Raw genomic sequence first — 15,279 nt, 5'->3', positions numbered from 1 at the left:
GGGGTGTTTTTTTTTCTCAGTTTAATAGTAGTCGCAGCTCTTTTCCCTATTAACAAACGATGAATATTAATCTGTGAAAGTCAGCCAGCCGGTGTCCCGTTTGTCCAACAGAGGGAGACAGAACAGGAAGCTTGACAAAGAAACATAAAGAAGGGGAAGGGGAAAAAACAAGCCCCAAACTATGCTTTTATAAGGGAAGGGACACAGTGGGGGAAAAAAAAACCTCTAACCCAAACATCTAGATTCTAGAAGACTTGTGGGAGGGAGCGGGTATTGGTGGTGGAAGACGTAACAGCCCAGACACACTGAGCCGGTGACTTATATATTATGAGGACATAGGACGTTGTACCTTCCTGGACCCAAATACTTTGAGATCCCCAGTCCCAACCATCAATGTCCGCCTGATGATCTGTTTTTGTGTCCCAGGTCAACGGTGAACTCATCTCCCTCCCTTACGTCCATCCGACGCAGACCGTAAAGGTCTACAGAGCGTCGGGTAATGCCACGGTGGTCGAGTCTCGTGGCCATCTTCGCGTTCACTACACACAACGGGGATCCATCAACATTTCCCTCTCCACCGCATTCTATAATGTCACCTGCGGCCTGTGCGGAGTGTTTAACGACGATCCCGCCGATGACTTCCGCCTCCCAAACGGACGCCTGGCGGAGTCTGCCTCGCAGTTCTCGGAAGGCTGGCGTTCCATCGCAGACGACATCACCTGCAATGGAGACTGCGATGACTTGTACCGTATGTGCACGGATTTGCGCCTCTTCCAGAGTCCGTGGATTTGCGGCAACATCAACGACCCAGGCAACAGTTCTTTCGCGGCGTGTCACGGTGTGGTCAACCCGTCGCCATTTTTCCGGAACTGCTTGTACAACATGTGCGTGAAGGACGGTAACCGCTTGGCGTTGTGCTCCTCGCTGCAAGCTTACGCCGCCGCCTGCCAGGATGCTCAGGTGGTCCTCACATCCTGGAGGACAGCCACCAACTGCCGTAAGTAGAGAATCGGCAAAGCCGCTTGAATGTTTTGGTTAAGCACTCTTTTGTTTTGTGGGTACGGTGTATAGATAGTATTCGTTGACGTCACAGGATCGCGAGTCGGCCCCTCATGGTGGGTCAACTTTCCAGCGAGCTCAGCTGTGTTTCTATTGTGTTTACATCGAATGTTCTTTTGTTATTGATTAATGCCATTCTCGTTACTAAGCAAGACGTATACGGAAGGTTTAGCTCAATTCAATACTCCTTGCATTGGTACTTGTTGAAACGTTTCATGAGGGGAATCGATTGGATTACAAACATTTGTCAATGTTACTAGCCAGCCATCACGTATGCTATGAGGTAGGATGGCTCGATCCCAAAACACGGACATTCTTGCGTCTTCTATACTTTCAGCTTTTATTGGTTACTGTGTGCATTTATCATTTGTGAATTTGAGGTGAAGAAGGGTTATTTTTAAACCACCAGACCACCAGGTCACCACTTGACCACCAGATCTATATTTAGCCAAAGCGAGTCACGGCTAGCGGATCGCATACATCTGGATCGTATTATGGTTAAAAGCATTTTTACCATCTTACAATGACACTTAACCTTAATCCAAATGGTCAGAACACACTTTGGTAGACTTCGTCAGTTGGAAATCCTTTCGATTGATCTTTTCAATTCCGGACACTTCTTTTTCCGTTCCCACTCGACATTCCATGGACCAGTGAACGGCAAACAATGTGGGGCGCATGACGTCATGTAAATACTATCTATACCTTTCAATTGACTGTGATAAACTGCGGGCTCAAGACTTGAATGGTCAGAACCCATGTCAGACTACGTTTCTGGCAAATAGGGTTGCCATGGCATCGAGAACGTAGCGTAAACGTACCCTTCGTGAATTCCAGGTTTTAATACACAAAATCAGTAATGTGAATGCTCATCTCTCAGCATTCGCTCAAGGAATAATTGGCTTCTCTCTTCCTGCCCTGTCCCAGCTCTTCCTTGTCCAGCCAACAGTGACTTTGAAGAATGTGTCAGCGCTTGCCCGCTGACGTGCTCCAGCCTGGACGAGTCTGACGTGCTGTGCCCTTTGCCGTGCGGCGAGGGATGCCGCTGCAAGGACGGCTTTGCCCTGCGGGACGGCTCGTGCGTGGCCCGCTCCGACTGCGGCTGCGCCAGCCCCGACCTTGACCGCCGGCTGCCCGCCAACCACACTTTCTGGACAGACCGGGACTGTCTGGAGCGCTGCTACTGCAACAGTTCGGACAACAGTGTGTATTGCATGGCGGCGCCGTGCCACCCCGAGGAGTACTGTCAGGAGGACGGCGGCTTGTACTATTGCAGGCCTCGCACCGATGCCCTTTGCGTGGCGGCCGGTTATGGCCACTTCCTGCCATTCAGCGGTGTCCCTTTTGAGCTGCAGAGCTCTTGTAGCCTGAGCTTGGCCACCACCCACTGTGGGAGCAGGGACAGCGCAAACATGACTGGAAGCTTGCCTCCCTTTAAATTATTAGTTCTTAATGAGGAGAGGGACACAGGCCAAGCAGTTTGGGTGAGAGGCTTCATGCTGGAAGTATTTGACTTTGAGATCGAGGTGTCGCGAGGCTACAAGAACACCGCCACGGTGAGTCGATAATGAAAGATCATGGTACAGAGAGTGCATATTGAACCCCTGTCACTATCGGGCAGGAATCCTTGTGTCAAAATTGCTTGCGTTGCTATCATATAACATTGCACATCAACATCAACACAACACCTTCCCAAATGTTAAGTCATCTTCCCAAACTCTTTTCCAAGGGTCTTGTAGCCATGAGTGAGCTAATGAATAACAATGAGATGATGAAGAAGCTCAATAGGTGGAAATGAATGGGCATGCACTTGGCTTGCTTTCTTATGTGCTTTCTTACACACTGAATCATTACCGCTATTCATTTTTCCATCCATCAATCCATTCATTGTCTACCGCTTAATCCGGGATCGGGTCGCGTGGGCAGCAGCTTTGGCAGGGAAGCCCAGACATCCCTCTCCCCAGCTCCTTCAACCAGCTATTCCAGATGTTCTGGGTCGTCCCGCCGGTGGGATATGCCTGGAGTACTTCTCCAGGGAAGCGTCCAGGAGGCATCCGAACCAGATGCCCAAGCCACCTCAACTTGCTATTCATTTTTAACCAAATGAATAACCCTGGGCTCTCTAACTGACCAATATTATCAATTTGTGGAAAAACATCAAAATGTAGCATATTTTAACATTGGTCTTTGTTCATTCAGGTAAATCAGGAGCGCTTGCACGTTCCTGTGAAACTCGGTCTGGGGAAGGTCGCCATCTACACTTTGGGCTCGCTACTCATCCTGGAGACGGACTTCGGCCTCAAGGTGGCCTTCGACTGGAACACGCTACTTCTGTTGACTTTGCCCCGTCAACTCTACAGCGCATCTTGCGGCCTCTGTGGGGTCTTGCCCTCATCCCCGGCCACCCACAGCGCCGATGACTGGGGCGCAACCTGGGCTGTGAGGGAAGCGTTCTGCCAGGTGGGCTGCGGCAACTCGTGTCCGAGGTGCGGCCCAGAGGATAAAAACCCCCCGGACGATGGCGCTATTGCTTTGACCGACGACAACGGCGACGCGGACGACGACCGCACTCGCGAACTCCGCTTGCGTCTGCGAGACGGTCTCTACGTGTTCCCGGAGCCCGAAGCGGCGAGGCTGTGCGGCCTGATGGCTGATCGAGAGGGTGCGTTTGCACGCTGTCACAGCAAGGTGTCGCCAGAGTTCTTTTACCAAGGCTGCCTGCGGGATATCTGCTTGGATGGTGGTGCTCAAGAAACCGTTTGCAGCTGGCTGCTGGCCTACGCTACCACCTGTCAGACGCAACGGGTACCTATAACCAGCTGGAGGCACGACGCGCCGTGTGGTGAGTACGATCGACAGCGACACACTCTTATTCTCATCTGGAGTATGAATTGTGGGAAAATGTGCTAAATATGTCACCTTGAAATGAGTCTGTATGATACCATATATCGAACCCGCCTGATCGCAGTCCAGAGGTGTCCGCCGAACAGCCACTACTCCGGATGCGTGCCGGCCTGCCCGCCCCAGTGTGCCCCCGCCCGCGGCCAGAGGGACTGCAGCCAGGACTGCGTTGAGGGCTGCCACTGTGACCAGGGCTACGTCCTGAACGGCAAGAGCTGCATCCTGCCTCAAGACTGCGGCTGCTACACTGACGGCAAATACTATGAGGTCGTGTGACACTCGGTGTTGTAACATCGTCTGTGCCCATCAGTCCCAAGGCAATTTGGATAGGAAGTTTTTAGCGCTTAGCATAGCTACAAAAAGCAAAAGCCTTTTTTTTTTGGGGGGGGGGGGGTGTAGTGATTTTTCATGTTTGTAGCTTTTTTGCAATTATTTGTGAAAGGCGATCCCCCCCCCTCTCCTCATTATTATTTGGGTGTTTCCCATGCAAATTTTAGCTTATTTCTGTGATTTGGGGGGGGGGGGGGTCTTTGGGGGGGTTTCTGAATTTGCAGGCTTCTAATATAATCCTGCCTTGCTGTATTTACTGATTTCTTGCTAGTTGCCTATTTTTGCAACAACAAAAACTACATTGTACTGACATGTTATGATTTTTTTGTTTTCTTTTGCAAAAGCTTTGTAGGGTTTTATTTTTGTTGTAATTAAAATAATTGTAAAACATTTTTAAAAAAAAATAATAACTTTGTAAAAACTTCAGTGGATTTTGGGGGGGATTTTTTCTTCAATCATTTGCTGAAATTTTGTTTTTGTGATTTTTTTTTCTCAATTTTTGCAATCTATTTTGATGATGGTGATTTTTAGTGATTGTTTTCCTGAATTCAAATTTTTTTGACTTCTTGAAAATTTATCGAACGTTATTTGCAGAAGCCTTTACATTACAGCCATTACAGAATATGTGCAGCAACAAATTAAAGGTGTTGAATCCAATATTTTGATTTTTTTTTGTGTTTGTTTTGTAGCCCAAACAGCTGTTCTGGAACGCCGATTGCAGCAAGCGTTGCCAGTGCATCGGCCGCAACCTGGTCCAGTGCGACCCGCGGCGCTGCAAGGCGGACGAGGAGTGCGGCCTGCGCCACGGCGTGCGCGGCTGTTTCCCGCGACGCTCCCAGCAGTGCGTGGCGTCGGGCGGCGGCGTGTTCAAGACCTTCGACGGCGCTTCGCTGCGCCTGCCCGCCTCCTGCTCCTTCGTGCTGTCCACCAACTGCCACAAGCTGCCCGACCTCTCCTTCCAGCTCATCGCCAACTTCGACAAGTGGAGCGCGCCCAACCTCACCACCATCTCCCACGTCTACCTCTACATCAACGAGGAGAACATCCTCGTCTCGGGCAACACGGTCAAGGTGGGTAACTGAGCGCCGTATTTCCTCACGTACGGCGGCGCTGCTTACAACCAACGGGGTCGGCGCAGGTGAACGGCACCCCGGTGTCGGTGCCGTTCGTGACGGGTCTGATGACGCGCCTGTCGGCGTCGGAGGGCTTCATCGACATCGACTCGCCGCAGGACATCCGGGTGCGCTACAACCGCTTCAACACGCTGAGCGTCAGCATGGGCGCGAGGCTGCAGGACAAGCTGTGCGGACTGTGCGGCAACTTCAACGGCGACCCCGGCGACGACTACATCACTTCCACGGGCAGGGCGGCCGCCAGCGCTCTGGAGCTCGCCCAGAGCTGGAAGACCAACGGCATGCAAGACAGGTGCGTGATGAGCATTGACGATACAAAGTCCTCGCACTAAGAAAAGACTCTCCTTACAGTTTTTGTTCAATTTGAGCACGTTTTTTATGTGTTTTGTTTTGCAAAATTTTGAAATTTTAGCAAAAGTATTTAGATTTTTCGAGGATGATATTTCTTGTGATTTTTCATCTTCACTTCATTTTTTGTCTTAAGTAAAAAAAAAAAATAGAAGTACTGTTTAGACTTCTTTACTTAAGTAACAGTAAAACAAAGTACAGACATTGTTTGAAATTTTAGCCATATTTTTGCTATTTATGTGTTTGTGGAGTTTTTGTGTGTGTGGATTTTTAGTTATTATTAGGGGTGATTTTTTTGTGAACTTATGCACGGTTTTGTGAATTTCTAGCATTTACAGTATCATTTTGTATTATTTTTTTTGCGAATGTTGTGAAATTATTAGGAGTGATTTTTTTGTTAACTTATGCACGGTTTTGTGAATTTCTAGCATTTACTAGTATCATTTTGTATATTTTTATTTTTTTGCAAATGTTGTGAAATTTTGGCAATTTTTTTGCATTTTATTTTTATGCCCGATTTTGGTGTGTTTTTTTGTGTGTTATTTTCTTTAAAAAGACTGATTAAAGACATACTGATTCAACTCCTTTACTAAAGTAAAAACTTTTTTTTTTTCAATTTGTTTTGGCTAATTTTGCGAAGTTCATTGTCATTTTTGTGTATGACAAAAATATTCCATTTGAACTAGGATGTGTAGACTTTTTAGTAATATGTCTTTCTATGGCTCTATCTAGTGGCGATTTGGGGAATAACACCCGGTAGCAGTAAACAGTAGTGTGTTGTTACTAAGAGGGTCAGAACATTGGAATTTACTCTTGTAACAAGACATTTTGTTGTATTGCCCCCCCAACCCCAATTGTCCTCCAGGTGCGACGAGACCCAGTACGTGGCGCTGGCCCAGTCGTGCGACAATGCAGCCGTGCTGGCGCTGCAGCGCGAGGACATGTGCCTGAAGCTGACCGAACCCAAAGGTTTCTTCCAGCCGTGCCACGGCCTGCTGGACCCGCGGCCCTTCTACCGGTCCTGCTACCTGGACGGCTGCTACAACCGGCGCGGCGCCCAAGTGTGTGGCTCGCTGGCCGCTTACGCCGAGGCCTGCCGCTCCATGGGCGCCCTCACCACCAAGTGGATCGCGCAAGAGAACTGCTGTAAGAAGCCATGCGTGCGCACGCGTGTACGTGTTTGGGTGCACGTGGCAGCTCACATTGCGCGTCGGACCGTGTTTTTAGCAGAATGGATCTACGACCCCTGCGCGACAGAGACCTGCACAAACTTCACGTGCGAGCTGGAGAATGGTGGCGACCTGTGTGGATGTCCCGAGCTACCTGTCAGACATGAAGGTGAGCTCATTCTAGAAACTGTTGGGTCAAAAAGAGAACGATCCACTGCTTGGGTCTATTGCGTCATATCAGCTGCTAGCTCGTATGGAGCAAACCTCGCTATTTTGAACGAACTCTCCATGCGTTGTGCCATAGAATATGATGCAGGCCATTGCCATGTAGCCTGATGGTTGTGTCTCTTGTCAAATGTGTTTGTCAGGTGACGACGACGTAATCGAGGCGGAGGTGACGTGCAAGCCCGCCGTGATGGAGGTGTCCATCTCCAAGTGCAAGCTCTTCCAACTGGGCTTCCAGCGCGGCGACGTGCGCGTCAACGACCAACGCTGCGCCGGCGTGGAGGGCGAGGACTACATCTCCTTCCACATCAACAACACGAAAGGACACTGCGGCTCCATTGTGCACGTCAGTTCACAGTTATTCAAAATGAGTGTTCTTTGATGATGTTATAGTGACTTTTTACCAATTTCTTTATGTCTTAAATATTTAGCACTTTGTCCTATGAAACCCTTATATGTGCTGTTTAGTACATTTGCTGGTTAGTTCCACAAGTATTTATGAGTTAGTAGCCAATAGTCATTTGTTTATTATTTTGTTAGTTTGCCGAAATAGGCAAAAACTATTATCTACGTGTTTTCAAATCCTAAATTTCATTAGGTATTTCATTTTTTTTATTTTTAAGTTTCAACTGACTGCTGTTTTCGTTTTGTTTTTCTTTCAGTTTACATTGTGTAGAGTAATTAGCCAAATACTTAATTAGCTAGTTGTAAAGCTAACCAGTTATTAGGGTAATAAATAGCAAATTAGTAAGCCACCCTAACTACTTAGCTAGCTAGTTAGTACGTAGCTAGCTACTTATGCCATTAGGTTGATTTGTAGATCAGTTAACTTGAAACCGGTAAGTTGGTGAGTTTGAGAGTTACCTACCTCCATATCGTAGGTTCGCTAGGTGGCTAATAAGATTTTTAGATAGTTACATAGCGATAATGTGGCTAGCAAGCGGAACAGGCAGTTTGCTATGTAGCCAGATAGATGCTAGCTAGCTTGGTATCTTGCTCGGTATTTAGATAGATCACTGCTGTTAGTTCACTTGTATTTGTAGCTATAATATACACTACATAGCTACATAGTGAGATTGGGTGGTTGTTTTGTTTGGTCTGTCAGTCAGGTAGTTAGCAAGTTTCTCAGTTAGCAATCTAGTTACCTAGCCTGTAACTTAGTTTGTTAACTATTTAGCTAGCTATTTAATTAGTAAGGTTAGTTCTATCACTGTCTAGTTAGCATGTGAGGTAGCGTTCGTTAGCAGGCTTACACACAATTATTAGTTGGTTAGTAGTGGTGATTCACTGTGTCTCGTGAGACGAGCCAAAAAGTCAGAACAACAACACTGACTGCTGTTCATTTCTCATTCTGTGTTGCCTCTGGAGGTTCCATGTGGTATTGCAAGACAACTGAATTGACTTTTGTTTTGACAGTCAAACGGCACTCACATCACGTACAAAAACACGGTGTGGATCGAGAGCGTCAACAACACAGGCAACGTCATCACTCGGGACAAAACCATCAACGTGGAGTTCTCGTGCGCCTACGAGCTGGACCTGAAGATCTCGCTGGAGACGGTCCTCAAACCCATACTCAGGTTCACCGGTTAGCTCGTAGACGTAAATCCTGCATCCAGACGGGTTGGATGACTTTGCTTTTCCTCCCCCAGCGTGATTAACCTCACCCTGGCCACCCAAGCGGGCAACTTCATGACCAAGATGGCGTTGTACAAGAACGCCTCGTACCGCCAGCCATACAGGGAGGGCGAGGTGGTCCTCAGCACGAGGGACGTCCTCTACGTGGGCGTCTTCGTGGAGGGCGCGGACGGAAACCAGCTCATCCTGGTCGTCAACATGTGTTGGGCCACGCCGTCGCGCAACAGCAGCGATCGACTGCGCTACGTCATCATCGAGCGAGGGTAAATAAGTGATGATCCCGAAAATATTTTTGAAATCCTCAACCTCTTGCTCACCCTCCTCAGGTGTCCCAACATCAAGGACAACACCATCGGCATGGCGGAGAACGGCGTGTCGCTCACCTGCCGCTTCCACGTCACCGTCTTCAAGTTCATCGGCGACTACGACGAGGTGCACCTGCACTGCGACGTTTCGCTGTGCGACGCCGAAAGGCACGCCTGCAAAGTGGTGAGGGGGATGCGTTCGCCTCAAGCATCGAGCGCGCCGCCCGCAAGTTGTCAAGTGTTAAAAAGGAAGTTCGTGCGTGCAGAATTGTCCGCCCAAGAGGAGGATGTCGTCCAAGGAGAGGACGCTCAAAGATCACATACTCAGTGTTGGGCCCATTCGAAGACAAGGTATTTTTTATTGCGTTATTCGGCCCTATTTTTCCGTTCACTTTATGCTTGCCCATTTTGTATCCGTTCAAATTTGCGATTGTGAAATTGCGTCAGCGGCGGACTGGTGCGAGGAGGACAACGGCGGGTGTGAGCAGATGTGCACCAGTAAGGCGAGCGGTGCGGTTTGCAGCTGCGTCACGGGGACGCTGCAAGCGGACAGGAAGACCTGTCGGAGTAAGTGCTGCCTTGATTTACGAGCCCAATTCGTTCCGTGACCATGCTTATAACTCAAATCATCAACAAATCTGTTACAGCCCTCCCTAAAAAAAAAACACACCAAAAATGTTATCAAATAGCATGGTACATGTTTATGAAAATATACAATGATATCATAAAGACATAGAATGTAAAGCGCTTATAATATTAGCCATTCTTTACAGAGGATAAAGAATCTTTCCGTGACATGTTGCTGCATTGTTTTCAAATATCAGCTGCTTAAAACTACTGTAACATTAATGCTAATTTTATTAGTCTATGCCATTTTGCATTGTGCGTTAGCATTAAGCTAGCAGACTTTCATAAGCTATGGGGCTTGGTTGAATGTAGTCTAATTTCGTGTTTAAAATTAAATTAGGAATGCCAATAAAAAGCCTGAAAAAAAGCAGCTGCCATGTTTTTTTTTCCGAAAATGTGTTCACTATCTGCTGCTTGTCGTAAAGTTAGCTGCCACCCTTAGCGCTATGTATTTTGCAAACAACTTAAGACAAACAAATCAGCCGGGTGATGTTTCAGAGCTCGAAAAAACTCGAAAAATTGCGTCACTTGTAAATGGAGGTACGTTGCGCTACTCTTTGTACTGCTTCACTGAGTTAACTCAAGCGTACCTTGCTAATGTTTCTCAAGGTTTTCAAGCCCGAATTTAAAGGATAGAGTGCGCTTTCTCATCTCTGCGCTCATTTTCTAACTGTAGTTAGAAAACTGAAATTTGGCTAAATAAAAATAATTGTGCAAAAAAAAAAAAAACGAGTTAGTTTTATTAGTTTAGCACTCGCTAACATGCTAGCGCCCTAAAGATTGACACCGAACTGCTCAATCATTTTTAAACTTATCATACTTGCGGTTTCTGATTATTATTTTTGTTGCCCCTTGAACTGATGTTGGCCGCCAGATGTTGCGAAGCTCACTCGTACCCGATTTTGCTCGTAACTCAAAAGCAAAAAAAATTTTGTTAGCTACCTAGCGATGGCTCTTAACTTGTAAGCTAGGGGGCACTCTTTCTTGAATCAAGGTAACCGCACAGTAAAAGTGCAAACATGGAGAGAAAAAACTGCAGCATCATTTCTTCATGTTGTTGTTGTTGTTGTTTTGATGTCCTAGCTTCGAGTTCCAGCTGCAGACTCGCATCTGCGCGCCTCCTGCTGAGCGCCGCGATTCCCGCGCACCTGCTTCTCCTTCGCTGACGTAGAACTGCACACAGAAAAGACTTGAACACACAAAAGAATGTCAGTTTGATTCATTACTTTCACCTCATTCTATCCTTTAAAGTCATCGAGTGTTCCCAGGTGTGTTTTCTGTCATCATCATTTGGTGGCGCTATAGGACGAGCGTTTTAGTCTTCATATGTCCTCCAAATCAGGGGTGGGGAACCTATGGTGGCGGAATCTCATTTTCAGGGAAATAGCATAAATGAAAAAAATATATGTCGATATGTTTGTAAAATTACAACCAAAAATCCTCAAAATACTTTTTTTTTTTTTTATATTACCGGGTACACACAAACAGAACCTTAAATGAAAAAAGTATAAATGTGAAAAAGTGATATTGTGTAATAAACTCGTAATATTAACGCTAAAGCTAAAAGCTATAGACGTCAAAAACTCATTTGAACTATTTCTATTAGTTTAACATTTTTTCCCACTTTTGTTAAGAGTATGAAAACATATCATTTTTTGATTGTATTAGAACAGATATAAAATTTGTGATTAATCGTGAGTTAACTAGTGAAGTCATACGATTAATTACGATTACAAAATTGAATCGCCCGGCGCCCCTAATTTTTAATAATCTTGTCTTAGAATATATATATATTATTAAATAATTAAACATTTAAAATAAACTTTTTTTTGTTTTGTTTAAAAGAAAAGATTAAAAATTAGGAGCATCAGGCGATTAAAATTTGTGATCTTAATTAATTGCATGACTTTACTAGTTAACTCACGATTAATCACAAATTTTATATTGTTCTAAATGTACAAAAAAAATTCTAGGTTTTCATACTCTTAACAAAAATGGGAAAAAAAATGCAACTAATAGAAATAGTTAAAATTTAATTTTTTTAAAGTCTATAGCTGTCAATGGCAGTGAATGAGTTAAGAAACACATATTTTGTGAAAATAACATTGTAATAATATTTGAGAAGAAATTTATCATTCTCAAGCATGAAGTCATAACACAAAAAAAGTGGTCATTTTCCAAGAATTAATTTGTCATATTACGACCAAAAATAGATTCGTTTATAAGAAAAAAAGGTATAATTTCATTGTAATTTCACACAAATAATGTATTATTGAGATTTTGTTGTAAGAAAAAGAAAAAAATATATATCGTTTTTCAAGCATAAACACATAATAGCACAATTTTTTTTTTTCTTCCAAGAATAGCCATAAATTTATGATAGAGAACAAATGAAATGTTTGTAATTTAGCGAGCGTTAGGTCGTAATATTAAGAAAAGGTTCCCCAGCCCTGATTTGCTCGAGGGATTGAACAGACGTCAGCCTAGTAACACGACGCCGTACCTCAGGATTTTCCGTCATGCGTGACGTTCCCGCGTTGTCCAAACACGGCGCGTGACGACGTCTTGTCTGCTTTCTCTTCAGCTGCTTTGTTTTCACTTTGAACGCTTTTATGAAGGAATCATTGCGTGTGATCTTGAAATCATCTTTCCTCTTGATTTGAAAACGATGCTAACAATTTTAACTTTCAGTATTTGATCCGGAATCTTCCGATTTTCAGTCCCGATGTACGGCAAACCATGTTCGGGTCGTACAAAAACTGGATTTGTCATAGAATTACGAGAATAAAGTCTGGTTTTATGACAAGAATTGTGATTATGATACGACTTTATTCCGTAATGTTGCGACTTTATTCTGGATATTGCCTGCTATTCTCAAAATCGTTCCCATGACAATGTGACTTTATTCTTGAAATGTTACAATTTTATTATTAGTATGATTCCCCCCCCCACCCCCGATATATCTGAAATGTATTCTTATTTCTTACTTTCGAACTTTATTTGTAAAATCATATAACTTTATTCATATAGCATTAGAAAGGTTTTATTCTTGAAATTACGCAACCTTTTTTCTTAGTTTATAGCAAATTCATTATTTTAACATTTCATTTATTTATTGTATTAGTGTGACTTTATTCTGACATCACAAAATTGGATGTCTCATAAATCGATGGCTTCTCTTTTCTCAAAATTTTCTTCGACATTTGTCTTGAAATATTACAACTCATTGTGACTTTATTCTTGAAATGTTATGACTTTGTTCTCATCACATAAGACTTTAATCTCAAGTTCGTAAGATCCCCCCCCCACCCCCGATATGTTATTCTCGTAATTGTGCTACTTTTTATAATGATTCTCATAACTTTTCGAGAGTTTTCTTTGTCAGAATTGTATTCAACTTTTACCTTACAATATTGACTTTATTCTTTTAACTTTGTGATTTTTAAAACAAATTGTAATAGTACAACTGTATTCTCACATCAACTTCTTTGTTGCTACATTTCTACATTTATCAAAATTGTGAGAAAAATTTCATAGCATCATTTTTTTGTCTCGAAATTGTCTTTTTTTTTCTCAAAATAACAGTAAAGGTGTATGACTTAACTCTCATCATTTTTTCACCAAATTATTATTAAGCTTTTTTTTCCTTGTAATATTATTTTTGGGGGTGTGCTCTAATGATGTAATGCCCCCCCCCCCCGAACAATCAATCCCCCGACTGTCTGTGTGTTGTGAAACAATGAAAGAAATATTTTATGCAACTTTTGAATAAAAAGTTCTCATTGACCGTGCGAGCGACTAACAGTTTGTTGTTCCACACCAAACTCATCCGGCGTTGAAAGCGTCGACTGGCCCTGACCGACCAGTCAAACGTATGTCCCGATTCTTTTGTCCATATATAAACAGTAAGAAATCATGCATAGCAGCTGAGTTGTGTCATCGCCTCAACAAAGCCTCTTACGTAAGTCCAGTGGATTTCCACCCGGCCTGCTGGCCAGCGAGGGACGTTTCGGGCCCCGCAGCCCCTTGAGGGGCCGCCAAACTGACGCATGCTGTCTGATTTTGATTTTTAACTCATTAACTGCCATTGACGGCTATAGACGTCAAAAAATCATTTGAACTATTTCTATTAGTTTAACTTTTTTTTCCCACTTTTGTTAATATTAAAACCTCAATTTTTTTTATTGTATTAGAACAGATATAAAATTTGTGATTAATCGTGAGTGAACTCATAAAGTCATGCGATTAATTACCATTTAAAAAATTAATTGCCTGACGCCCCTAATTTTTAATATCCTTTTTCTTATATAAAAAAAAGATTATTAAAAATAAAATAAAAATATTAAAAAAGAAAAGATTATTAAAAATAAAATTAAAATATTAAAAAAGAAAAGATTATTAAAAATAAAATTAAAATATTAAAAAAGAAAAGATTATTAAAAATAAAATAAAAATATTAAAAAAGAAAAGATTATTAAAAATAAAATAAAAATATTAAAAAAGAAAAGATTATTGAAAATAAAATAAAAATATTAAAAAAGAAAAGATTATTAAAAATTAGGGGCATCACAGGCAATTAAAATTTGTAATCATAATTAATCGCATGACTTCACTAATTAACTCACGATTAATCACAGTTTTTATATCTGTTCTAAATGTACAAAAAAAAAATCCAGGTTTTCATACTCTTGTTAACAAAAATGGAAAAATATGTTAAACTAATAAGAAATAGTTCAAATGAAATTTAACGTCCATAGCTGTCAATGGCAGTGAATGAGTTAAAGGGTTCCTGGCATACCTGGACCTGGCAAGGTGTATTTTAGTTTCACCTTGTATAATCTGACAACTTTCTTCTCATAACATTACGATTGTTCTCATTACGTCGCATTTTTCTTTTTGTAACATTACGATTTTTTTGCCATCGTAATATCAAAACAAAAAGTATCCTAATATGACAACTCATAATATTGCTATTCTACTGAAACAATTTTGTGACGACGACATGAATAGCGGTATGCTAGTTGTTGGCTAGCTCACGCAACTTTCCCTATTGGTCGACTGTATTCCAATTTCTAATGCACTGTCACAATGGTCAAATAAATGTAACGGTGTACATTTTTTAAACATATCAATCATTGTTTTGTTGGCTTGACTTGAGTTAGTGCCTTGATTGTCAGTCAAATTATTTTCTGCTTACTAACACGTATGGTATGGAGGAGGGAGTGTCCGAGTCGGGGTGCGGGTGCGGGCGCGGGCGCGGGCGCGGGTGGGCGGCCGGACTTGTCTTGCTTACAAGTTAATAAAAATAAAACACTCAAAACGTTATCGTGCAAACACTGCATTGAAGGACTGACCTTTGTTGGTCATTGTTGAGCTTGATCTGGTTATGTATCCGTGGTTACATAACATTGTCGCGCGAGTGAGTTTAGGATTGCCTTTCACTTTGCTTACTTTGAGTGTGTAACTATTTGTGTATTAGCACTTTTTTCTCATAATAGTACGACTTATCGTCTTGTAATATTAACATAACATACATCCCTATTT

At 43.0% G+C, this 15,279-nt stretch overlaps 1 protein-coding gene across 3 annotated transcripts in view; it reads left to right on the top strand.

Moving 5' to 3' along the window:
• tecta (tectorin alpha) overlaps nucleotides 1–13,526 on the top strand; it is a 35,575-nt gene extending 22,049 nt beyond the window's left edge. For all 3 annotated transcript variants that reach the window (XM_077546632.1, XM_077546623.1, XM_077546624.1), the window contains 15 exons: nucleotides 427–997; nucleotides 1,987–2,615; nucleotides 3,259–3,901; nucleotides 4,028–4,227; nucleotides 4,980–5,360; nucleotides 5,429–5,715; nucleotides 6,637–6,917; nucleotides 6,999–7,109; nucleotides 7,309–7,511; nucleotides 8,582–8,745; nucleotides 8,818–9,066; nucleotides 9,130–9,292; nucleotides 9,375–9,459; nucleotides 9,556–9,675; nucleotides 10,819–13,526. In XM_077546632.1, the coding sequence (XP_077402758.1) occupies nucleotides 427–997; nucleotides 1,987–2,615; nucleotides 3,259–3,901; nucleotides 4,028–4,227; nucleotides 4,980–5,360; nucleotides 5,429–5,715; nucleotides 6,637–6,917; nucleotides 6,999–7,109; nucleotides 7,309–7,511; nucleotides 8,582–8,745; nucleotides 8,818–9,066; nucleotides 9,130–9,292; nucleotides 9,375–9,459; nucleotides 9,556–9,675; nucleotides 10,819–10,901 (4,170 nt within the window). In that variant the 3' untranslated portion in view covers nucleotides 10,902–13,526. The remainder of the gene's footprint in view (nucleotides 1–426; nucleotides 998–1,986; nucleotides 2,616–3,258; nucleotides 3,902–4,027; nucleotides 4,228–4,979; nucleotides 5,361–5,428; nucleotides 5,716–6,636; nucleotides 6,918–6,998; nucleotides 7,110–7,308; nucleotides 7,512–8,581; nucleotides 8,746–8,817; nucleotides 9,067–9,129; nucleotides 9,293–9,374; nucleotides 9,460–9,555; nucleotides 9,676–10,818) is intronic.
• The last annotated feature ends 1,753 nt before the right edge of the window (nucleotides 13,527–15,279 follow it).

The sequence above is a fragment of the Vanacampus margaritifer genome, chromosome 16 (genome assembly GCF_051991255.1).
Source record: "Vanacampus margaritifer isolate UIUO_Vmar chromosome 16, RoL_Vmar_1.0, whole genome shotgun sequence".
NCBI lineage: Eukaryota > Metazoa > Chordata > Actinopteri > Syngnathiformes > Syngnathidae > Vanacampus > Vanacampus margaritifer.
This window is presented reverse-complemented; position numbering and strand designations above follow the sequence as displayed.